A 26,860-nucleotide genomic window follows, 5' to 3' on the forward strand; every position below is an offset into this window, starting at 1 on the left:
AAGACGGACAAACGCTGCTACAAAATAGAACAGGAAGTACACCTAGACGGACAAACACGGGTAACAAAATAAAGCAAAGCATATAGACAAACGCGGCTACAAAATAAAACAGGAAGTAAACCATGACCCTATATGATTATAGGGAACCCTAACCCTGTGCTCATTTTGACTATTATGATGTTATTAAGCTACTGGCCAATTATCATTTATTCAAAAACTTATTTTTTTAATCAAACCTTTTCTTTATTAAATGTGTTTAATATTACATTTATACATTATGTCACTGCAGTGCAGACATAAAAATGTAGATTGGTGAGAAAAAACAAATTAATTAACTTCAGTAACCAACACTAATTAGTTATCATAATTAAAATAAGGAAGTTAGAAAATCGGGTAAATCTAAGCCAAAAAGCCCCCATATATGTTGAGCAAACGCTTTTATTGTGAAATACATTTGGACTTTGACAAAAGGACTTTTTCGAAGCTTCGACTGCATCTTTTTAATCACAATGTACAGTTATAATTGAGAGTTGTTTACAATCATCAGTTACACCATTACAAAATGTAAACATCATATTTAAACAGAAGTCTCTGTACCATAGTGTGTATATATATATATATATTACATAAATACACGTACAGTAATAGCTACACCACATCAGTTCATTACAATGGTTTCAATACTATCTACGGTCAATTGTCAAAGCAAACAAAATTCAAAAATATGAACGTGGTCATGTTCACACGTACACGTTCAAAGTCATGCTTTCTGGTCTTTTGGAGTCAATGTAAAGCCTTGCTTTAAAGAAAGTAAGTGTGTGACAGGAGAGTGCCTTACTGAGACAAACACTAACTAACACGTGAATTAAATTAAACGAAAACTGCTACACCTAAAAGCATCAGGTTGTGTCCAGGACAGAAAGCAGCTTGGTACACAAATCAAAACTAAAATATCACACATTAAAACAAATGTAAAACATGCATAACAGTTAGCTGAACATAGTTCAGAGTATTGGATGTGTCATAAGCACAATGCCACCAAGAGGCATTACTTTAGGCCCACGCTCGGACGCCCGGCTGACACACGGTGTCAGGAGGCCGGAGAGAAGGCGCTTCTTCAGTACACACTAAGGTTCTCTCATGTCAACAACGCAACACGCGCTCGCATACGCGTTTGTATATTTGTACAAAGTGACGCATTGGACAGGAAAGAGTCCAGTGGGCTTCATGTAGCTGGTGATGCAACAGTAATGTGAGCTCACTGCTGAAACTCAACAATATTCAGTCTTTACTGACTGAATCATTTCAAGTTAAATAGATTCAAAATGCTTATTAGCATGGCATGTGGGGGTCTGTCCACTCACTATGTCATTTACAAATAAAAATCAGCTCAATGTTATTAATATAACGGGGTAGAATAAAGACGTTCACGGGCATTTTGAAGTGTGGTTGTCACAGAGAACCAGCCTGAGATACGGACGAGTACAGCATGTCGTCAGAAACAAAACAGTCGTGTTTTGGATAGTAAAGTGTCAGTAAAATGTCACAAAAGTCAGAGTAGATATTGTCACAAATGGGAATAAAACTACATATAATGTGTGTTTATAAAATGTGTCAATAAAATGACACAAAAGTATACTAAGTATACTACATCATCAAAAAAAACTTCATATTATAATGTGTTTAACAAATGAAGTAGAGTTTCATCAAAAATTTACGTCATCAAAATGTCAAAAAAAAAGGTCACGGTTGTCAAAGCGTTTTCTTCTTGTGAAAATATTACAAAAAATTGAATAAAGTATCAAAAAAATGACACAAAAGCCTCAGTATATCATGTGGACCAAATATGTGGTCAAAATGTCAAAAACGTTTGTTACGTGGTCAAAAAGTCCCAAAATAGTATCGTACACTGTCAATAAAATGACACAAATGCCATATACTGTGTTGTCTCGATGCCAAGAAACAAAGTCATGGTGTTGAATGTCGTCAGAAATGATGGCAGTGTAGTTTGTGAGCGTCTCAGGTTGGTTCTTTATCTTCAAACACTGCAAGAACGAAAAAATAAATAAAAATAAAAGTAATAATTAGACTAATTCACTGTCATTCTAAAATGGGCAGTTTTTCTTTTACAGAACACAGGAGGTGACGTCTGTTTATTACATTATTTGAACAATAAGCTACTAAACGAGCCGAGCGTGAAGGGACCGTCCACAAATTGCAACCCCAAGAAATCAAATCTTCAATATCTTTACCATAATCCAGTGTAGTGTCTAAAAACCAAATGAAGTCTCATGTAGATTATAATACAACATCTATTAAGGGGCGGAAAAAAACATACTTTTTTTTATAGTTTCTGGGAAATTTTACTGAAAATATTGCAGTATAGTGTCTATAAAATCAATTTTGTTTTTTTTCTTATCTTCTGTAGATTAAAATTAAACAACCATTTAGGGAAAAAAACATTTTTAAACAAATTTTACTCAAAATATTAGGTAATATCTTCACTATATTACAGTATAGTGTCTATAAAATCAATACAGACTTCACTTAACCCCTATAGATAATACATAAAAAATCTGGGGGAAAAAAATTACATTTCTGGGAATTTTTATAATCAATTAGTCTTTTTGTTACACCAAATTGGTGTTTTTAGTATAATCTATGGGCGATAAATAAAGTTTATAGTGATTATATACTGACCACAGTGTATTATGGTGAAGATATTAAGAAATATTCTGAATAAAAATCGCCAAAAGAAAAAGGTATGTTTTTGGCCAAAATAGGTGACGAGGTGAATAGGAATTTGTAGACAGTCCCTGCACAGAGGTTGTAGCTAATTGTCTGCTTTACTTTTTGTAGTAAAAATTATATTTTTCCCCTCCTGGACTCCGTAGTTTCGTAAAAGCCAGCTTCATGAAGAAGTCTAGTCACCTAAACAAAGTAGGCGGAAGGAACTCCTTAATGTTTCGTCACACATTTGAAGTAAAAGCTAAAATTTCCCATGAGGTCAAAGGTTGGGACGCGTGTTAAGCGAAGCACTGCAACACATGAGTGTGTGTGTGTGTGTGTGTGACACTGTGTAGAACATCAGCGACTTTAGTTCATGATACAATTTGTATCAAACAAGGTTTTTTCTCTGTCTGACGCCGATTCAGCCGAGACCAGAGTCAGCAGGGAGTTTATGTTAAATATATTTACAGCAGCACATTATGTACGTGTTTGGTTCGACAAGGAGGAGGAGGAGGAGGAAGATGAGTGCCGTCTGTGGCAGAAACCAGAGCTGACCCAGAATAAAGGGCCAGAGAGAGAGAGATGTCCCTTACTAAAACTAAGGTACACACGACAGGGTCACCACCAGGACCACCGTCTTTCACCCCAACACAACACACACACACACACACACAGCAGTTTGAAACAGGAGATGACCAGATGGGAATTTACCACCAATTAAAGGTACAATATGCAACATTCAGCCTCACATTAGTCGATATAAATGCACAGTAGATGACAGACTGAGCCATAAGATGTCTGACTAAGACGGGCAACCGGGCGACTTGAATAAATACTAAAATTTGTAACTCAACACATATGGGAAATAGTCTGGCTGGCTGATGCTGCTTTTGAATTTTTTTTAATTTGTAAAAAGTTGGAACTGGGAGTGACGTCGGCCCACGAGTTCCATTAGTGAAGTCAGAAATACAAAACGTGTCTCGGGCTAGCCGTCGTTAGCAATTCCAGTCACTAAAAACCTGCTGCGTTCAAAAGTGTCACATCGACCACGTATATATATCGCGATTAGCTGAGTCATGCTAGTGAAAGCAAGAGGACAGGACGTTGTCCTAGGTGTCCAGCAGAAGGCGTCGTCTGTGTGGATTTACTGCCAGAGAAAGCTCATCCTTTGGTAACAAAAGATTGGCTCTCAGTTATTGCATATTACACCTTTAAATTAAGAAATACACAAGTTAAATTAATTCAATTTGAATACATTACCCTTTTTTTTACAGTAATGAAGTAGAAAATCTCCATCTGGTGCCAAAACACATGCGATTAAAATGTCTGAGAGTTTGAGTACAGTACAAACAAGTGTTTGCACACTGCCCCAAATAATCTGAATGTAGTAAATAATCCATCAGTCAGTAAACAAAAAACAACAAAAAAACAAAAAAGTGCCTTAATATTTTGAAGCATAACAAAATCCTTAAAAAATGATGCTCGACATTAAAATTGGTGCTTTCTTACGCTCTTACGTGTGGTTGTATGAAGGACTGACTCTGGATTTGCCAGCAAACAGCCTGAGACCACGACGCAGGGACAAAACTCTCCTGCACCAAACCTCACGGAGAACCAGTCATTTCATCACATGACAGCACACAGGAGCTGCTGATCCACCGCTGCCTCCATCACTAAGTTCTAATGTGTCATATTGTTAAATTCTGTGTTTAAAATCTTTCATTCAGATTCTCAGTGACACAAAGGGACCACACGAGGCAGCAGCAGACCAGCAGCTCCTGTGTCACCATGAGCTAAAATCACTGATTTTCTCTATGGACTTTGGTGTGGGCAGTTTACAAACTAACTACCGTCAGTATCTTATTAGACCTCAACTTCATGGTGAGAAAAACGATCCAAAAGCATTCCTGTGTTCCTCCATGCACGCCCGGCATGCTTCCATGTGTTCTCCCCTCTCCTCCCGTCTTCAGTATCCTGACTGAGCTTTCTCTGCCAGGATGGCGGCCGCCAGCTGCTGGGGGTCAGTGATGTGGGGACTTCTGGCCATCACTCGACTCACCAGCTCCGAGGGAAAGATGTTGCACAGGTTGATGTACGCTTTCTCCCTCACGTCGCCGTAGCGGCCGTGCGCGGGCGACTCTGAGTGCTGCAGCATGTAGGAGGGAGGAGCGTGGGAGGGGACGGCGAGGTGGCCGCTGTGAGGCGGGTAAGGAGGGAGAGGGGAGCTGGAGGGATGAGGAGAGTGAGCAGGAGGCGGTGGGTGGTTCAGGTAATGTGTCGGGGACGGGTGGAGAGCAGGGTGAGAGGAGTGGTGCCGCTGGGCGTAGCCCTCCTCTGTCCAGGGGGGGGCGTGCCAGGACGACTGACGCGTGTCTGGCAGACTTTGGTACTCGTACCTGGACGGCGGCAGCGGTGGCTGTCGATAGTACGAGTCCCAGCTGGGCAGAGCTTTAGGCCGGTGGTGATGGTGCGACGTGGCGTGGTGTTCGTACAGACGTGAGTCCGACACACTCTCGGCTCGCGTGGGGGCCAGGCAGCGGCCCAGGGGAGAGCCGGGAGGGTGAGGGCTGCTCTGGGAGAGGGAGTGGTAGTCGCCCGGGCAGCTGGAGCGAGCGGCCAGCGGCTGATGCTGGAGATGAGGCGGTAGCGGGTAGAGGGGGCGCTTTGGTGGAGCGTCAGGCGGAGGAGGCTGCTCGTGACCACAGCTCTGCCCACAGGTCACACTCATGTGGTAGCTGTGCACGCCGGGGTTTGACGCGTGGCTGTGCGGGACATTTGGATAATCGGGAGGCTGCAGAGCACACAGGTCGTGGTTTGACGGAGCGTGATGGGGATACAGTCGACCATGAGGAGCGGAGAAGTGGACGCTGTCTTCCAGTAAAGCGTCAGGAGGACACCCGGGACACGGCCTCTCGCTGTACGAGTCACAGCTGCTCCCGCAGCTCGTGCTGCTTTCGCTGCCACACTCGGAGCCTGCTGAGCCCAGCGAGCCCAACCGCAGGTCTGCGTCGCCGGGGAAGCGACAGTCAGGACTCCGTCTGGAGGAGAGGCTCAGGCCGGAGTAGGCACGCGTTACCGAGTAGTAGCTCAAGTCTGGAGACTCACAGTGAGGGTAAAGGTCATGACTGGAGGCAGGGAGGAGACCGTGAGGAGTGGCAGCTCTGGACTGCTGCTCGTGGGGCAGGCTGAGGCCAGACGGAGGGCCTCCTGGGGCTGGAGACATGCAACTGCTACTAGAACTGCTGCTGCTGCTGCTGCTCTTTTGGCTTTCCATCCTCCCTTTAGCCAGCAGCAGCTTCTCCTCCGCGTCGCTGTACGACAGAGCGCGGATACTGGGGTCCGACTGCCTCTTCGAGGCGCTGCCTTTTTTGGCGTCAATGCTTCCTGCGGGCACGCTGTGGCTCTTCACCAGCCCAGCGTCTCCCTGGTTCTTTGTGGTGACGCAGGTTTTGGCGCTGGCTCGCAGCTCGTCCGCCACGGCGCGCTGAGGCTGAGCGCCTCTCTCTGGGTGGTAATACTTACACTTGTGGCCGTAAGTGCACTTTTTTCCTACAATGGAAAATGAAGAATGATTACACAGCAAATATACAGAAGGAGCAGTATAAACAAACATGAGTACATGAGTCAGCCTTTTTTGAAGTGTGCTTGCACGAGCACCCGCCTAAGATAGACTTTTAATTACACTTAAAACACAAGGAAGCCTCATTTACAATATCCTAAAAGCAAGTTTGACAACCACTCACTCTCTCTCACCAAATTCTTTTAAGAAAACCTTTGTTTTTACATCATAGAGACTCAGCAGCTGCTGGTCTACTGCTGCCTCGTGTGGTCACTTTGTGTCACTACATCTGTATCACCAACTTCAAACACCAAAGGGACAAAATGACACATTTAAACTTAGTGATGGAGGCAGCAGTGGATCAACAGCTCCAGTGTGCTGTGGTGTTAAAATCACTGATTTTTCTCTATGGGCTTTGGTGTGGGAGAGTGTGTCATTTTGTCAAATTCTGTGTTTGAAATCCTTCATCCAGATTAACCTCAGTGACACAAAGTGACCACACGAGGCAGCAGCAGACCAGCAGTTCCTGTGTCCCTGTGAGCTCTATGGGGTTTGGTGTGGGAGAGTGAGTGGTTTACAAGCTTCAGTTTCCTGTTATACTCAGAAGATATCGTAGACTTCAGGAGATGAAAAATGCGTGTTTTTTTCTCACCGTATGGACAAGGCTGCTTCTTCTGCTCGGGCATGACGGGTCTTTTTCTCAGGAAATTGTCTAAACTGGGGCCGTGGCGACCAAGAGGGTCATCAGGAGGCATGAATCTGAGCGACAGAGGGCCAAATATTTACACACCACAGTCAAATGAAATGGGATTTCCATCATTTTCAGTCTTGTCCTGGTGTTTAAGTGTTGTGTTATTGAGCTGTACAGTTAACAGACAGGAAACTAATATACTAAACTACTATGTGTGGCAAGAAAAACACAGATTTGAACTGTAAATGAATGTAAAAATGTGGAAAATTGTCTTTGTATCCAAATATATGTAGCAAATATTAAACAAGATGTAAATAGGAAGACAAGTGATGATTATTAGTTATTCTTCTCAAATTTAAAAAAGGGAAATAGCACCAAAACTCATTCATTAATTCCTTCTCTCCCACATAATATACAAATAACATTAGAGACAGTTCCCAGTTGATTTTAATCTCTGAAGCTTGTTCTTATGGAATAAACAGCTGGTAAATGATGATAAGTACTATATTCTCTCTAGCTTTTGTTTAGATCTGACATGTTTGCTCATCTGCAAACTACATTTTGGACATGTATCCACCTGCTGTCACACATTTATTTCCCAGTTTTGGGATCAACAAAGTATCCATCTATGGAGGAAAGAAAATACTGTACACCTGTCTAATCCTAACCCTACAGCACATGTTTTAACGTCTTTATATCTTTTAAAATCACACTAATGGCTCCACTTACTTGTCGTTGACAAACGAGTACATGAGCAGCCGCTCGTCGATGAACTTCTTCCACTCGGGCTTCTCGTTGGCCAGGTCCCTGTAGTTGTCGTTGGACACGATGATGCCGTCTGACTCGTACGCCAGCTTGACGATGAAGCGGTCGTCGTAGCAGACCACGCGACGGCCTTGGACGCGGCGCGACGGCGTGAACACCAGGATCTTCTCCTTCTCCAGGCGACGCAGGATTTCCTGATCTGTGGGCGAGGACATTACGTCACACATGGACCTCAACGAGTGTGTGTGTGTGTGTGTGTGTGTGTGTGTTGCTCGTTCTCACCCGTTATCGGAGCATCAGGGCGGGACTGCTCCTTCCTCCACGCAGGCACAAACACTGTGATGTCATGATGACCGCGCTCTAAGAACCAGTCCACAGCCAGCTGGATGCCCTGGCATGAAAACACTTCCTTGTTGCCATGACTACAGGACACAAGACAAAGGGTAGAAGGTTATTATTTCTTCTCTCCATCTCTTTATGGTGATGCTACGACACGTCATTAGGAACAACTGGATACGTTCTTTATTAAAGAGATTGTTCAGGGTTTTGAGAGTTATTTTAGCCATTTAAGAAAAATGACCTGTTGAAGTCTATGATATCTGAAAATAATGTTTGACACTTTATCTCGTCATCACACATCATTTTCACACTGGAAACTCAAGTTTATTATCCACTCGCTCTCCTGCACCAAAGTCCATTGAGAAAAACAGTGATTTTAGCTCGCGGGGACACAGGAGCTGCTGGTCTGCTGCTGCCTCGTGTGGTCCCTTTGTGTCATTGAGTTAAGTCTAAATTAAATATTTTAAATGCCAAATTCAAAAAGATAAGACATATGAACTTAGTGATGGAGGCAGCAGTGGATCAACTGTCTGTGTACCCACAGACTAAAAATGAAGTTTTTCTCTATGGACTTTGGTGCAGGTGTGGTGCAGAGGTGTCTCCTCGCGCATCCACATCCAAAAACCTGAACCCCTTGATTTTGTGGTGGTCCCGCTACGACAGGTGTCCCTAATAAACTGAGCAGAAGCTGCTCACCTCATGGCTACGTTACTGCCGTCCACCACGACTGGCCGCAGGTTGTCCTGGTCACACAGAGAGTCCGACAGACACGGCGAGTCCGACCTCTGAGCGTCCAGCACATCGGAGCAGGCGCACGACGAGGACGAGGAGGAGGACGAGGACGAGGTGGACGCCAGCGACACGGGCGGCTGCTCGCCGTCCGTCTTGGTGCCCAGCTTGACCAGCTCTCCCAGGATGTCGTTGATGAGCGTGTCTGGACCCAGCTTGGACAGCACCAGCCGCACCGTGTCCTCGGAGTAGCCCAGTTTCAGGGCAAACTCCAGCTTCGCCTGGTACCCCTTCCCTCCCGCTTCTGCCTTAGCCGGAGTGGGCGGACGACTGGGCGGGTGCTTGCGTGGTGAAGTGGGCGGAGACTGAGAAGATGAGTCTCGCTCAGGCTCTGACGAGAGTTCAGCAGGAGGCTCAGGAGGTTCAGGAGGTCCCTCGGTGCCCAAGTCTACACACTGGGTTCGACAGAGCGGCTGGTGCGTGATCTTGCTGTGAGTGGACAATCCCTCTCCTCCGTCCACAGTGTGGGCGGAGCTGGAAGACGACGACGGATCACAAATGGCATCAGAGACGGCGGCGGTTTCCTCCGCCACAGCAGGGAGAGGGGAGTTTTCCCCCTGCTCCTCCATAGCAGGGGGTCCGTCAGCACTGCCAGCCTGCGGATGCAGACACAGGATTACAATACAATTTTATCACCATACTATATTATCGCGATATTTAAGACATAATACGGTTTTTATCACAATACTATATCCTGATATTTAAAGTATGATACGTTATTATCACAATATTTAAGTCACAATACAATATTATCACTATACTATATTAATGTGATATTTAAGTCAGGCTATGCTACTATCAGGATACTTTATCGCAATATATAAGTCACAATACAATATTATTATTGTACTATATTATTGCGATATTTAAGTCACAATGCAATATTATCACTATACTGACGCAATATTTAAGTCACAATACGAATTTGTCACAATACTGTATTATCGTGATATTTAGATTCTAGATCAAATTAAATATATCATTTAAAGTATATCATTGTTAGTGACTGAGGTGAGGATAATGGTGGTGCCTACCTGCCGGTCAGCCCCAGCTACGTGGAGATACTCCAGATCCAGCTCCAGGTCGAGGATGCGTCCTGCTCCTGCCTCCTCATGGTCCTTCTGACCCATGGGTCTGTCACAGACATCCAGCACCGCGGGCCGACTGCTGCCCTCTCACGCAGCTCCACTCATCAGTGACTGAACACAGACACAGACACGGTGAGCACAGCATAAAGCAACACGTGGAAAGATTTCTGACAATATTTGAATGAAAACCGGGCCAGCGATGTGTTGGACTTTGCATTCAGCTTTCATTGCTAAATGAAAATTATAAGTCAACAGCAGATGTCATTTTAGGGAAATGTGACCAGGAACGGAACGATATTATATAATAACAACAGAGAGCTCAACTTCATGACGTGACATTAGGTGACAATACAATATTATCACGATATTTAAGTCACAATACAATATTGTCACGATATTTAAGTCACAATACAATATTGTCACGATATTTAAGTCACAATACAATATTATCACGATATTTAAGTCACAATATAATATTATCATGATACTATATTATCCCGATATTTAAGTCACAATACGATATTATCACAATACTATATAATCCCGATATTTAAGTCATGACACGAAATGATCACAATACTATATTATCGCAATATTTAGGTCACAATAAGTTAACTGTTCATTTGTCAATTAAACAATTATATTCTAAAAAAACAATTGATATAAACAAAATATTGTGATATTTCACTATCAATTCCCACCACCTAGTTTTTTGTTTTAAGTTTTTTTTTTTTACATAAAATTTTGTTAAAACATTTTGATATCATGACATTACAACTTTATTTATTTATTAGTTTATCTATTTAATCTGGATTTGCTCATACATTTTTTTTTCCAAGTTTACAAATACGAACCAAATGACGGTAGATTAAAAACAGAAGGACGTTTTTTTCCCCACCTATCTGAACGTTATTTTGAATCCCAATTATTTGGTGTGGGGGGACATGTGCTGAGGGAGTGACGGTGACACAAAGAGACGTTGGGGCCTCTCGCTCTAATTAATGGACTCTTGTGGTTGATGTTTTTTTGTGTGTCTGTCTGGCCACAGTGTTTTTATAGCGCCACGCCACCGCACATTAATCTACACAGAGACAGAGGGTGAACTGTTTTAACAACCGTTAGCTATGAGGCCGTCGGTCCCTCCCCCTTATATTCTACCTGCTAATTAAACTCCATATGCTTCTTCCCACTCGAGTGGCTGAGTCACTCGGGTTAAACACAGAGGCTCCACATTATATCTGCAAAACATGCTCCCTGCTTTACCTCACTGATATACAGCATTTTTCAACTGGAAACTCAACCGTTCTCTCTCCCACACCAAAGTAGAGAAAATCAGTGATTTTAGCTCACAGGGACACAGGAGCTGCTGGTCTACTGCTGCCTCGTGTGGTCACTTTGTGTCACTAAAGTCAATCAGAACAAAGGATTTTAAACACAGTTGACACATTTGAACTTAGTGATGGAGGCAGCAGTGGATCAACAACTCCTGTGTGCTGTGATGTTAAAATCGCTGATTTTCTCTATGGGCTTTGGTGCAAGTGGACTGAGCTGTTTAGAAAGCAAGAGAATGTATATTTTCCAGGAGGAAAAAAACCTTAGCTTTAAATGAAGTGTCTAAAATCAGTCTTTGTTGTTGTTTTATGAATTATATATTTTATCGGCTGTATTCCTTATTTTAATAAAAAGAATTCTAATAATCAGACCTGGTGTAATCTGTTTTCTGTAATCTTGATTGGATGCAGTATCTTCCAGGGGGTCACTGAAGGTCACTCTCTGCACTTCAAGGTCATATTTACCTGCAGATTGTGAGTATGTGCATGAAGCTTGAACCTCAAACACATGATGGAAGTCAGGGGAAGTGACTTAAACGAAGCTGGGGGAGGGGGTGGGGCACAAATGGGCTGCATTTTATGAAAAGGGGGCTGCCTAGCAACATGGCCTGAGCAACTGTTGCTAAGCTACAGCTGTTGAAGGCATTCTCCCCTTCCAAAATGCCACAACAGAGGCTGCAGGGGCGTTCAGCCGCTGACACACACACACACACGCAGGCAGGTTTTGTGTGTGTGAGGGGGACAGGCGGGGCTTAAGTGTGCCTCGCTGGCAACCCACTCTGCTTCCCCAAGACAATGGATGTGAAAGGAGTGATTAGGACGAAGAACTTAGCTTCAGCTACACACACAAACACACACACACACACAGTGACTCATACATTCAACGCACAAAATACTTTAATAAAACAAAACAACAAAATATCCAGATTAACGTCATCCAGTCTACAGATGCGACTGCGATAAAAATCATTCTCCATAATTCAGGGCATTCAGGGAATTTAAAGCTAAACTTATATTTGATTATTTAATGGGGGTGGGTCTAAAAAACAATTCTTTTCTATCATGATATTGCAAATAACTAAAATTGTTCATAAATGTGCTTTGTAAAGAAATTGGGATATAATCCAGTGAATAATCAAATAATCGTGCCTGTCAACTAAAGTGAGTCTAAGAACAGAAGGCTCTTTAAAAATGTTTTAAATTAAACTATACTGAAGAATATTTTTTAGAATTGCAACGGTTTTGGCCCTCATCACGTACACGTGACGCGACATTTCCACTCTTTAACAGTCAAAATGAATGTGGAAATATCTTGTTACCTGTTTCTTACTTTACTAGGGATTATATATCTTTTTAAATGTTATTGCTGCAAATATTCACCTGCTTTTTAAGTCCAAAAGTCCGATAAATATGAACTTAAATATGAATGTAAACTGATTATTTTCATTATCAATTAATTTTCCTTGATTAATCAGGCTCTCATTTGGTCCATAATGTCTTGTTTTGTCCACAAACCAAAAAAGTATTGAGTTTTAAGGAATTCTTTGTTATTATGTCACAAATAAAGCAGAAAATATTCACCTTTAAGAAGCTGAAAACAACAATTAATACATTATAAAATGTCTTGATGATTTATTTAGAGAAACCAGATCAACCAAACAACTTGACGATGATAAATAAACGATTGTTTTCAAAAAATCCCTGTTGAATAAAAAGTGAAGGAAAAACACTGGCTCTTCCTCTGAGGCAAGCATGTGAATACAACGCTTTATTGGACGACGACATAGAACAAATAAAGTGACGCATTTGCAATTTTGCTAATAAAAACGAGGGGGGTTTTATTTTGAAAATATCTCGTTTAATCTACGATACCGAGTCTTAACGGACCAACGGCAGAGAGCGTGTGTCTCCAGAGATCCAGGGTGAGTGGGTGCATCTTTCAAATATCAGCCGATGACACACACACACACACACACACACACACACACACACACACACACACACACACACACACACACACACACACACACACACACACACACACACACACACACACACACACCTCTGCAGCCTTTGACAGAGACAGTGATGAATATGTAACACAGTCTTTACGGAGCTTTTTATGTGAAAGCTTTGTGTTAGAGTGTATGACAGAGGGGAGACAGGGGACAGAGGGAGGTAAAGGGTTATGGGGGGGCTCGGGGGGTGTCTGAGAGGGACACAGAGGACGGGGACGGGGGGGAGGGGGGTGGTTTGTCTGGTAGCACAAACGACACTGTGCAAAACTTAATGGAATAAATGGGCAGGATAATCAGCAGGGGAGGGAGAGAGGGAGGCTTTCCCCGCCAGTCGTGGGGCAACAGATGTCTGATGGTGAGTGTGTCCTCACAACACACACACACACACACACACACACACACACACACACACAGCCATGTCTGCAGAGGGCCAATGAGACAGCAGCAGAGCACACACAAGGATGCAAAATCAACAACCATCAGCCTGGTGACCTCAACAAACACACACACACACAGCCTTATCACTAACCTTAACCATAACTAGTTAATGCTTAACCCTAACCATAACCTAACCACAATTCATACAGTCATCAGCTGCAGGTACACAGAAACAAACGGAAGATTTAAAGGGATATTTCAGGTTTCTTGGAATATGGTCCTGTGACGTACGGCGACATTATTGTTGTTAACAAAATAAAATCCACATCCACCTTTAAGTCTACAATATCTCATCATAACACGGTGACATATTTATCTCACTGTTAGACAAACTGGAAACTCAAGTGTGTAAAACCGCTCACTCTCCCACACCTAACCCCATCGAGAGAGAAATTTGTCAATTTATCGTCACAGCGCGCAGGAGTTGTTGATCCACTGCTGCCTCCATCACTAACTGCAAATGTCTTATTTTGTAAAATTCTGTGTTTGAAATCCTTCATTCAGATTACCCTCAGTGACACAAAGTGACCACAGGGGGCAGCAGTAGACCAGTGGCTCCTGTGTGCACGCGAGTTTAACTCACTGATGTTTCCTATGGAATTTGGTGCAGCAAATCTAAGATTTAAGCGCTGGTGCAGATTTAAATGAGATTTACGGTTAGTTCAAACAAACTGGATTATCCCTTAAAGCAGAGTCAGGGCAGGTGTCTCACAGTCAGCTCTACAAACTATAACGACACCCCGGGATCCTCAGATTATGTGGCGATAAAATGACAGTTCAGATTACTGCTGCTAATTTCATTACTTTACTTCAAACTAATTTTAAATCCAGCATATCAATCCTCAGGGGTTCCAATTCAAGCACTTTTTCAAGTACTTATTCCACACTTTTCCACACATTTTAGACTCTCAAACTTACTCACACTATCTAGTCACTATTTAAGGATTTCAAGCACCTGTAGGAACCTTGTAATCCTGTAATCCAGCCCAGATGAGAAAATGGGAGAATCTACATACTTAAATACTAAAGAAACAAGAGTCAGTAGCTGACAATTTAAAAACTTACCAGGCCTTTAAAAGAAATACAAGTGCTTTATCTCATGTTTGCATCATTTTAATCCAGACTTTTTTTTTCCCCACAGCAGCTTAATCCAAAGTTTTCAAAGAGTTTCCGAGCTGCAGGTGAAGCACAGACGGGCGCAGCACTTTCCTCCAGAGCTGCAGGAGCAGGACAACGTTGGACAATGAGCGGCAGAGCAGATGGAGCGACAATGTCCCCTCGTCCAGAGTGGCAGCTCCTCCACCAATCCCAGCGCAGAGGGCTTTTACGACGAGGAAGAGGAGGAGGAGGGGGAGGAGGAGGGGCTGCGGGCAACTGCTCGCAACACCCAGTTTCCCCAAGGCACGCGTACACAACACACACACACACACACACTTGTGTCGTCAGTGTGAAAGGACTCCCTCCCCTGTGTGGCCGATGAATCAGCGCGGGGTGGGCGGCCGAACAATAGAGGCTCACAATGGGAGGCTGGGGAGGGCAGCTGCAGCGTGAGGGCCGGGGCTATTACAGCCCGGGGCAGCTTTACACAACACCTGGCTGCAGAGACACAGGCCTTCTCCTCTCTTTGTCCTCCGGGCTCAGAGGGGGGGGGAGGCTCTAACAGAGAGAAAAATGGGGGGAGTGTGGTCGGCCTGAAAGAGCAGAGGGCAGGAGGAAAGAGGAGAGTGTGGCCGGGGCTCAAAGGGTGAAAGGACGAGTGCTGGGGGGTGAGCGACATCAAAAAGTTTTATGTCCACATGAGGACGAGGAGGTGGACCTGCTCGTCTTTGTTGTGGCACACTTAGGGGCAGATGACTCGGAAACACCAAGCTTTTATGTGTAGAGGGAATTATTAGATTAACCGTTTTACTTTTGCTGCCCAATCGTGTTAATTTACACATTTTTGTTCTCAAAAACTTTTATCAGCACCATATCAGTATCCGCTGATATTGGCGTTAAAATCGCAAGTAGTTCTCAAACGTTTTATACAAAGAAAACCACCTGAGAAAATGCAAAGTCACAGTTCATATAGGTCACGGGCTGATTCTTACTCAATTAATCATTATTTTTGCTGCTTATTCATGTTAATTTACTACGGATGGAAATCCACGATACCATATTATCACACTATGATATTACCACGATATTTAAGTCACGATACGATATTATCACACCATGATATTACCACGATATTTAAGTCACAATACGATATTATCACACCATGATATTGATATTTAAGTTACGCTATTTAACGATATTATCACACATGATATTACCACGATATTTAAATCGATATTATCACACTATGATATTACCCGCGATATTTAAGTATCGATATTATCACTATGATATTACCACGATATTTAAGTCACGTCGATATTATCACACCATGATATTACCCGCGATATTTAAGTCACGATTATACTATGATATTACGATATTTAAATGCGATATTATCACACTATATTACCACGATATCTAAGTCACGATACGATATTATCACTATGATATTGATATTTAAATCACAATATATATATATTATAAATCACAATACGATATTATCACTATGATATTACGATATTTAAGTCTCAATATATTATCACACTATGATATTACCACGATATTTAAGTCACATATATTATCACACTATGATATTACCACGATATCTAAGTTACGATATTATCACACTATGATATTACCACGATATTTAAATCACAATACGATATTATCACACTATGATATTACCACGATATCTAAGTCACAATACGATATTATCACACTATGATATTACCACGATATCTAAGTCACAATACGATATTATCACACCACGATATGATACCGTGATATTCAAGTCAAGATACAACATTATCACAATGTTTAAGTCACAATATGATGTTATCACGATATTTGAGTCACAATAAGATATTATATCAGTTACGATACAATGTTATCACAATATTATTTGGATCACAATACGAGAAATCCAGGATATGATATTATCACACTATGATATTACTGCGATATTTAAGTCAGAATACGATGTTATTGTGATACCATCCTCAGTTCTTCCAACATGACATAAAACTGACTGATTACAAAGCCATGAAGACCTGTCACTGTAGTGTTCATGTGCACACTGACTATGAATACATGAATATATATGTATATATAATATATAATATATTTGAACTAGTATAGCAGCTGAAAGTGAAGTTTGCTGAGTAAAAGAAAGTCGCTTCCAGTCAACACAGGAGGCTCAACAGGAGGAACAACTGCCTGATTGAATAACACTGTGTGTGCGTGTGTGTGTGTGTGTGTGTGTATGATAGGGCTGATCTGAAACAGCAGCTGACCAACAACACTGTGTCCAAACACACACACACACACACACACACACACAGGAGCACTCTGTCAGCCATCTGTCGCAGCAAACAGGTGTGTGTGTGTGTGTGCGCTGCTGATCCCCAGCAACAGCAGCAGCAACAACAGGATGATCCTCTTTCACTTTAAAGTACGACACACATCAGCTCCAGAGACTCAACAGAGACCAAACAAAGCAGCTTCAAGACGGAAAAAAAACGCATCAAGAGGAGATGAAAATACTCTGCTAACGTCAATTATTATCCAGTTATCTGCTTAATTTATCAGGACAATATTAGTATTGATCCAAATGTGATGTTGTGACTTTTAAAAATTGCTCTTCTACAGAATCGAATATCACGATTCTGTAGAAAAACAGAATTTTCCTCAAAAAAAGTACTGAAATTGCGTGAGGAGTTCATAGGTCACAACTATAATCAACACTGGCTAATTGTTAATGATTATTCATGTTTATTTACTGCAGGTGGAAATCACCCACAAGACGATATTATCACAATATGATATCACGATATTCAAGTCATGATACGATATATCACACTATCTAAGTCATGCTATACTCTATATGTATCATAACGATATTTAAGTCACAATACGATGTTATCACGATGATGTTATTAAGATGATGTTATTGTGATATTTAAGTCAAGACGTGGCGTTATTGCAATGTTTAAGTCAGGAAACAATGTTCTTGAATGTATTGTTTTTTCCACAAAGCAAATTAATTTGTTGAGCAAAGAAATCAACCCAGAAAATATTCACATTTAAAAAGCTGAAAAATCTGAGGAACTGTTTTTACTCTTCGTCTCAAGAAATGTCACAATTATTGACACTAAAGAATCAAATTCTTCTGAAAAAAATGAATCTAAGAACCTAAAATAATCTAAAACAAACATTAACAATGATTAACATGCACAAACAGACCCAGGACTCCGCAACAGGAGGAGACCTCATGACCTCTGTGACCTGTGCTCTGACCCCAGCAACCGAAAACAACCGACACCAACAGCCAGTTTCCACATGAGTCACTCAAATCTAGGGATGGAATCTTCCGATACCAACAATAAGTATACAGCACTGTATTTTGACCCATTCTAAAAATCGAATGCTCCAAAAGTGTAACAATTATTCTGAAATGGGTGAAGTTAAAATGTTGTAACAGCTTTTAATTCTTCATCTGTACTTAATGACGTTGTAATGCGACTACGGAAGACGATTAGTGCCACGTTTAAAAATATTCACGTGAGAATTTTGATCTTTAAATGCAGAATTATGGACCTTTTTTTTGTTTCCAAAAATTTTTCCCACGTGTGACCCTAACCCTCTACCGTAGTTACCAAAACATTACTACCGCCCAAAAATTCTAAACAAAATACAACAAAACATCACTTTTATAATACATTCTGTATTATAGACATTTGATTTTTTGCCGTTTATTCTTATTTTTGATATTTTTATACCTTACTCTATTTATTCTCTGCCTATTTTTTCAGCTGAAGTAGATTCATTTTTCTACAGGGATTTAAAAAATATTCTGATTTAAAAACATTTATGTTAGCATACATGCAACCAAAAGTAATAAATACATAAATCACTAGGACTGTGCTGCAGGTTGATAAGAAAAGACAAAATGTTGTGTAATTTTTTTTATTTTTTCCAACCACGATTGTTGCTATAAAGGGAAATTTGCCACACCAGACTCGTTGGGAGTGATTTTTATCGCGATGTTTGGTAATATCGTGCAGATTATTGTTCCTTAGCATTGATTTTTATCTTGGAATTATGTTTCCCTGGATAAAATTTTGTTGCCAAAACAATACTCTCCTTAAAAAAAAAAGTTTTGTTACCACACACACACACACACACAATTCAAAATAAAATAAATAAATAAAACAAAAGGTATAAATGACTAGGACTGTGCTGCAGGTTGACAAGAAAACACAATATTTTTTTAACTTTTTTCAGTCACTATTATTGCGATAAAGAGCAATTTGCCACAGCAGACTGGTTGTTGGGAGTGATTTTCATCGCGATGTTTGACAATATCGTGCAGATTATTGTGCGGTTCGTTGGCGTGGGAGCGCGCGCAGCCGCGTGCACGTACGGCCACTGCGAAGCATCCTCGTCACGACCTCGCTGCAGCTGCTTCCACCGACACCAACCTGCGGCTCCTCCGGCGGAACGTGACCGCTCAGAGGGCGTGTTATGCGGGTACTGACCTGTGAGCCGGAGCCGGAGCCGGAGCTGGAGCCGGAGCCGCTTCGTGTCCGACAGAGAGCAGAAGCAGCGTCGGGATGTTCCCATCACACACTGGCGACGACGACGCTAAACATCCGGCCTGGCTTTTTGCGGCGTGACACAGCTGAGCTGCGTCAAAGCCACAGCACACAGCGACGAGGGCACTTCCGGTCTTGTGACGCTTCAAAATAGGAGCAAACGCGCAGATAAATGACAGAAAATAAACACAATAAGTGAATTAACGTGGCGTATTTACCTGTAAAAAAAACCCAGTGTCTGTTTCCAACGTTGTTAGAATTCAACATGAAAACCACGAAAGACGACACTGCCGCTACACCGGAAGCGCCGCTTCAAAACTTCCCTATTGCGCCATTTCCTGTTGTGTCACGTGCCTCCTTGTTTTGTTTTCGACAGCGCCTTCTTGTGGCTCATGTGTATACATCATGGTAAACATGGGTACCCACCAAGGTTATAATAAGTATTGGATATTTCATTAGTTTTTATTTCGTTTTTAAAATGAGTTGGTTTTGATTCGTTTTTATTTGTTAATTTGTTGTTTGTAAATGTCTAGTTTTTTGGTAATATGTCTCAAATGCAGGATTATGCATGAAATAAATTTTAAGTTTAAGTTAGTACAAGTTTTTAAGTTAGTTTTTCTTAAAACACTACTTTTTAAATTGTATTAACTATAATAACCTTGATACTACTAAATAAATAAAGATATAATAAAATAAAATAAACATGTTTAAAAGGACAGAGACCGTCTACATACTGGGGACTAAATCGAAGGTGGAAAATTGTAGAAAATCTGCAAAATCTGACCAAACTTTTCATCAAAACTGAAAGTTAATTAAGATATGAACACTCAGTATGTTGTTCATTATATTTTATGGAGACTACAAATGCAGAGATAAAACACCACACTGTAAATTACTTCTCATTTTATTCAATGAAAAAAAAAGACCTTCAGGAAAATACAGTAATTCCCATAGTACACACAGAGAGGACATAAATTAGAGAGGCGTGGCAGAGAGACAGAGAGAGAGATAGAGGTTTGAGGGGAAACGTCACCTGGCAGCTGGAGAACATTCGCTCCACGCCGCCTCACTGCAGGATGTCAAGGAATCAGTAAAAATCACACTCTTGAACACGAGCTTAAAGTCGATTTGTTCCCGTACACAAAAAACAAAACGTCTAAATGATAGTACAAAAAAAGGGAATAATACAAATTACCTTCAAGATAAACCATAAATATTCATATTGATGCACATTGGTTTAAAACAAAAATGTCTGTAAACATTGTCAACATAATAATTGCATTACGATTGAAGAAAAACAAAAACCTCCCACTGCCGCAGTCACTTACGTATCTGAAGGTGATAGAAGTCGCAGAAACGAGACTAAAAAAAAAAACTAACGTCCGAGGTTCAGAAGATGCTGCTCAGTCTGGAGTGGTTTATGTTGTTGTTTTTGTAACACAGCGATTAGAACGTGTGATTTTTGAGTTGTTCAGGAGTCAGTGAAGGCACCGCCGCGCCCACTTAAGTCACACCGCCACACGACGGATCTGACCTTTCAGTGATGCATTTTTAAAACAATAAAAAAGTGACAAACTTTAGTTTCAGGGCACGATTGAGGAGGAAAAACGATATTAAAAAAGGTAAAAATACAAATCTGGGTTGTGTTTTTTTACTATTTTGATGCTCAGTTTATCGTTTTAACTCATTTAATGTGAATTATGTTGTGGTTTCTTTGCTCTCCTGTGACTTTAAACTGAATTATCTTTGGTTTGTGGACTATTTTTGAGATACGGGGAATTTAAATTCATCGTTTGTCAATAAGTTATTTTAGCTTCATAAACATTGAGTTATGTCCTGGTTTCTTTGGTTTATGATATTAACCCAGAAAAAAGAAGATAATCAAGAGTTGCAAGCCTTTTTTTTGATGATTCTTGAGTATGTTCTAAGGCAGACTTTAAGGTAAAGTTTCCTCTTAGATGATTGATAATGGAGCTGAACGGTGCACGAGGAGGCGGAGCCTGTTCTTCTTGTGTATGTGTGTGTGTGTGGAGTGTGATTCTTCTCAAACCCTCATCGGTGACATCTTCGCTCGCTTTCAGTCCCTCGCGGTCACGCCTGCCCACCGGCCTCCATGCTACTATATCGGCCGCCTGCTAATAATTATTCTGCTAATTCACAGTTTATCCTAGCCCTACTTATAAGCGATGGCAGTTAAAGGGAGAATCCACCTTTTTTTTAACTGCTGACAAACCTCACATTTTTGGGGTCTTTTGTTGTTGTTGTCGTCGTCGTTCTGTGGCCAGTAGTGATATAAATACTGTAAGATTACTCAGTGTCGTGCATGTGTTCACTCATGCAGTTCTTTTTGGGCAGAAAAAACATAACGTTTGGTGTCGAGCACGCCAACAAGTAAACTACTCGTATGTCAGTGAGTTAAAGGACCAGTGTGTGACATTTAAAGGGTAGGAATTGAATAAAACACATTTAAGTGTGTTGGTATAAGTGTAAAATCACTTTAGTTAGGGACTTGATAACGGAGCCATGTTTGTCTGCAATCTCACCACTAGATGTCACTAATTCTGGGCCTTTAACTGAGGACTGTTGGATTCTCCCTATAAAAGTCATCTTTTAGGTGCGTCCTTATGTGTTCTTATGCTTTATCGATGTGCAGCGAGTCACATACAAAATATACAGTGTATTTAAAAACAAAAACAAGGGGCTAATTTTGTTAATAACACCAACAAAAAAAAAGGAAAAGAAAAAAAGAGAGCAACATGCGGTCATAGACAGGGCGAACGTCTCTCCGACGCGACCTACAGTACGTACTCGAGGCAAAGTGGTCAAAGCGGTGTCGGGTTAAACGCCGGGAGAGGGGAGTCTGTACACACTGATATCCAGTACCCTGTTCACTCGTGGATATATCAAGAAGGTCCCTTAACAAAGTCTTCACTTTAAGGAGGAGAAGGCAAAAAAGTGAAGACGCAGGCAGATTTTTTTTGTTTACATCGTTTACGGGAGCAAAAAAACAAACTGTGAACTACTAACATGCTTTAGCGCCAGTTAAAGGTCCAGCGTGTGAGGAGAGACTGAATATATGACCCATACGCGTGTTTGTCTGAGTGTGCGATCACTTTAAAATAAAGACATGTTTACCCAGGTGGCCATTTTGTGCCGCCTGAACGGACAAACCAGTGTTTTTGAAGAACCGCACTCACGCAAACAAACCAACACAGAGAAGCTAGATGAAGGAAAAACTAACTCTTACACACTGGACCTTTCATTTCTGACTGAACTCGGCTGCAGCTGAAGGTCGTGGCACGTACGTCATCCGCGTTCTTCCCGTCTGTTTGCTGCGAACGCGATGCAAAGTTCTACTATGACACATAAAGATTTACCGTCGACAGGCGACAGGTCCCGCGTCCCGACGTGTAAGAGGAGGAGGAAAAGGAGGTGGGGAGGGGGTTTCGTGTTTTTTAACGAGTACGCTGAGTGACAGGAACACACACACACACACACACACACCCATCATCCCTTGCTTCTACTCGTGGTTACAGTCCGATCCGTTTGTTTGTTTGTTTGTTTACCCGAGGCTTCTCCAGCTCAGGCTTGGTTGTCTTCTACTTCTTCATCGGTGTCAGTATCATAGTCACAATCGTCGTCTGCTGGTCACGGCGTAGGCGCGCGGTCAAACTACCAGCTCATGAGGGAAGTGCGTCCCAGAGTCATGAAGTAAACCTGACTGGCTCCTCCTTGACGCACGGACGCAAAGAAGACCTGACAGACGAGGGGAAGACAAACAAACGTGAGTCTATATAATCTTAATAACATGTCATAGAGAAAATCAGTGATTTTAGCTCACGGGGACACAGGAGCTGCTGGTCTACTGCTGCCTCGTGTGGTCACTTTGTGTCACTGAGATAAATCTGAACGAAGCATTTTAAACACCAAAGTTACAAAATGACACATTTGAACTTGATGGAGGCAGCAGTGGATCAACAACTCCTGTGTGCTGTGATGTTAAAATCACTGATCTTCTCTATGGGGTTTGGTGTGGGAGAGTGAGTGGTTTACAAACGACAGTGTCCTGTAGGACAAATCTGTCTCACAGTGAGATAAAGACGTGAACACACGTTTTCTGTATGTTTTTGACCAGACCTCCAGTGTACATTTTATTCGGTGACACTTTTGTTTGTGTGTTTTTTCCTTGCTGGCAGCCATTTTGTGTCTGAATTGGAAATGAGGCAGAGGCTCAAATGTATTTAGAATATAGAGTATTAGTTTTCCTCACCTTGTCGTTCCTCTCACAAAGGAACTTGAGTCTCTGCGCTCTCTTGTGCATGAAGACTCCGTCCAGGTGTCCCGTCTCCACAGAGCGGATCTCTATGGCCTTCTCACCCCAGCCCATGATCTGGTTTGACCTAATGTAGGCTGCACAGACACCAAGAGGGACCAGTAAGATCTCACAGAGTGTTTTACTGACCCACTGGGTTTTTTTTTTGTTAGTTTTTTTAAATACATACCCACTGAAGTTGGCATCTCTCCCCATTGCAGCACCACGTCCTTGGTGATGCGGCCGTAGGTGTTGACATAAACGCCCTCGTCCTCGTAACACACCAGCAGCTCGATCCCATCCGTGTTTGGTAAGATGATGATGGCGTGACACTGAATGCTGGTCTGTATCTGAGGTGGGAGGAGAAAAAGAAAAAAACAACAAGTGCGGAGCGTTTAGAGGAAGTGGAAAAAAGAGTCAAGTTAAAATGTAGAAGGTAACGACGACACGTACATGTGTGGGCAGGTAGATGTCGTACACAGCGCCGGAGTCCACGTCCACTGCGTGGAAGCCTGAGCTGGAGCCGTAGATGACCTTTAACCTCTGACCCTCCTCCACAGTCAGGTCGACCAGCAGGGGCCTGTGCACCAGATCACCGAAAGACTACAACAACAACAAGGATGTTAGTAGGTATTGAAACTTGGGATCTTTTCAGGTGTGGTTGTGTTTAAGAAAAGACTCGCCTAATAAAATATGTCTTAAGTATATGTTCTCTGCTTTATCTTCACATTCGGAAACTGAAGTTTGTAAACCACTCCCTCTCCCATACCAAACCCCATTGAGAAAATCATTGTTTTTAGCCTGCAGAAACACAGCAGGTCTACTGCTGTCTCGTGTGGTCACCTTGAGCCACTGACGTCAATCTGAATTAAGGATTTGAAACACTGAATTGACAAAATAAGACATTTGAACTGAAGTGATGAGGCAGCAGTGGATCAACAACTCCCGTGTGCTGTGATGCTGTGCTGTGGCTGATTTTCTCTATGGGGTATAGCGTTTAACAAGGAAGAAATACCCAGACTTTTATTCTGAAAGAGACACAGGAAAGAAAATGGGGTTGCATGGGCACACTTTTGTATTTATTTTTTACTTTTTAAAGGGTAAGTGCCATTTGATTATTATTTCTTTAAAACCTTTTGTTTGTTTCATTTATGTCAGAGTCCTTAGACCACACTTTTAAAAACCTTTATGAAAACCTGAAACCTTTATAGTTTAGTAGATGTATTTGGATCAGAGGACAGTGTACAAAATACACCAATCTCTGAGAGAGACAAGTACATGTTATATGTATATATATGTATATATATATATATATATACTGTATATATATATGTACACACACACACACACATATATATAGACACAAACACACACATATATACAAACATATACATATATATATACACATATATATATATACACACACACATACACGTATATATACATACATATATACACTCACAAGATAACTAATGGTCTGGGAATCAGACTACAAACCACACTTTTAAATTGAATTGTCCCTTTATTAGTTTACATTTGTACCATGTGACCAGACTCACCTTGAAGGCCATGAACTTGTGGTAGGGTTTGGGTGCCCAGGCGTACACCTCCACAGCGTTCTTCAAGGCCAGCACCAAGAACTTAATCCTCTCGTACTTCACTGGGATTAAGAGGAGGAGACACTCGTAAGGAAGTGGTACGACCCAAACTCAGATTAACTAACTCTCACACACACACACACACACAGATTATTCTGTGATGACACGTACCGACTTTGTAGTGGACGCAGCCCTCCAGGTCGCCCACGTTGACCCAACCCTGCTTCTTCTCCACTTCGGGGTCGTTGTGCAAAATCTTGTTCCTGAGCCACGACAGGTAATACACTCGCAGCTTGTTCTTCTTACCTGCAGGGGGCGCAGTGAGAGTGGGCAAAAACAGAAAACCTTTACTGTCGTGATGAATCCTGACCAAAGTTATTCACAACTCATAATCACATAACTGAAATAAATACACACGTTTTTTTATTTGTACACTTTAAAAAAAAGCATGTAAAGATGATTCTAATGGTTGTTGATGTTACACAAACATGTAACTAAAAGTACAATAAATTGACTTATGCCACCCAAAATATTGTTGTTACACAAACGAACACAAATATTACAAAAAAGGATTTACACTTTTTTTTTTTTTTTTACAAATTATGTTACTAAAATTATTCATTTATTTATTATGAAATGATTTATTTTTTATGTATAATATCATATTTTCTCTATTAAAAAGGTAAGATGTAGTGTTTAGCAGCCTTATTAGTGAGCCAGATGTGTGGACTCTACCTGATATGGTGACCAGCACATTGAGTCCCTCTAGAACGTCCATCTGCTGGATTCTTCGTCTGTTGATCAGAGGATAAACTTTGCCCTGACCGCTCCGGTCCAGCAGCATCAGTCCACTCTCTGTGCCCACCAGCAGGTTCACTCCTGGAACACAATCACAGCCAGAGTCAGACGTTGTCTTGTGTGTCTCCGGCTGATTGTTGGGCCTCACTCACCCCACAGAGCAGCACACAGGATCTCGGAGTTGAACCTCTTCTTGTACTTGCGGATCTCCGGTGTGTCGCTTGGCGGGCGTGTGTTGACCGGGTTGACGTTGACGACCGAGCCTTTGCGAGACGGGTCAGACCTCAGCGGGTCCACCAGGCGGCCATCCTGACCAAACGCAGCTGGAGAGACATTTATGAACCACGCTAATGTTACAAAAACATGTTAATAACACTCCAGAAAATAATTACACAAGAAAAAACGTTACAAAATATGTTGAACACAACAACATTTTATTTATTTATTTTTTTTACAAAGAAATGTTGGAAATGAATTTTAACTAGGACCACTCGTAGGACTCACAGTCACAATCGGGCCCTCGCCCCACGCAAAGTAGTTTTCCTGCCATTTTAACCTCAACATTGTCAGAGAGCTTTTGACGTAGAGAAAATCCTTTGATAACTTAAAATCAGTAACTTGTCGAGAACATATGGACTGAGTTTGACGCGGCTAGTTTAAACATGCTAGGACAAGTTCGTTCAAATGCGTATCATAGCCATTTTTGGTTTT

At 41.7% G+C, this 26,860-nt stretch overlaps 2 protein-coding genes across 3 annotated transcripts in view; both read right to left on the minus strand.

Moving 5' to 3' along the window:
* Nucleotides 1-420: 420 nt before the first annotated feature.
* Nucleotides 421-19,774, minus strand: LOC122765035 (probable ribonuclease ZC3H12C). Of its 2 annotated transcripts, XM_044019070.1 has the most exons (8): nucleotides 19,660-19,774; nucleotides 19,385-19,584; nucleotides 9,908-10,072; nucleotides 8,781-9,469; nucleotides 8,028-8,167; nucleotides 7,710-7,944; nucleotides 6,942-7,048; nucleotides 421-6,279 (listed from the first exon to the last, which is right to left on the minus strand). In XM_044019070.1, the coding sequence occupies exons 3-8, from the start codon at nucleotides 10,001-10,003 to the stop codon at nucleotides 4,697-4,699; spliced, it is 2,850 nt and encodes a 949-aa protein (XP_043875005.1). In that variant the 5' UTR covers nucleotides 10,004-10,072; nucleotides 19,385-19,584; nucleotides 19,660-19,774; the 3' UTR covers nucleotides 421-4,696. The 2 variants fall into 2 exon arrangements, with proteins under 2 accessions (XP_043875005.1, XP_043875006.1); XM_044019071.1 differs by lacking the exons at nucleotides 19,385-19,584; nucleotides 19,660-19,774 and adding an exon at nucleotides 14,814-15,035.
* Nucleotides 19,775-20,327: 553 nt separating this feature from the next.
* Nucleotides 20,328-26,860, minus strand: part of LOC122758086 (mitogen-activated protein kinase kinase kinase kinase 4-like) — a 39,951-nt gene continuing 33,418 nt past the window's right edge. Inside the window, 8 exon segments of the mRNA XM_044011961.1 lie at nucleotides 20,328-23,197; nucleotides 23,712-23,851; nucleotides 23,944-24,103; nucleotides 24,207-24,356; nucleotides 25,313-25,413; nucleotides 25,523-25,657; nucleotides 26,087-26,230; nucleotides 26,302-26,472. Of these exon segments, the coding sequence (XP_043867896.1) occupies nucleotides 23,114-23,197; nucleotides 23,712-23,851; nucleotides 23,944-24,103; nucleotides 24,207-24,356; nucleotides 25,313-25,413; nucleotides 25,523-25,657; nucleotides 26,087-26,230; nucleotides 26,302-26,472 (1,085 nt within the window). The 3' untranslated portion in view covers nucleotides 20,328-23,113.

This window comes from Solea senegalensis, linkage group LG2 (assembly GCF_019176455.1).
Source record: "Solea senegalensis isolate Sse05_10M linkage group LG2, IFAPA_SoseM_1, whole genome shotgun sequence".
Lineage (NCBI taxonomy): Eukaryota > Metazoa > Chordata > Actinopteri > Pleuronectiformes > Soleidae > Solea > Solea senegalensis.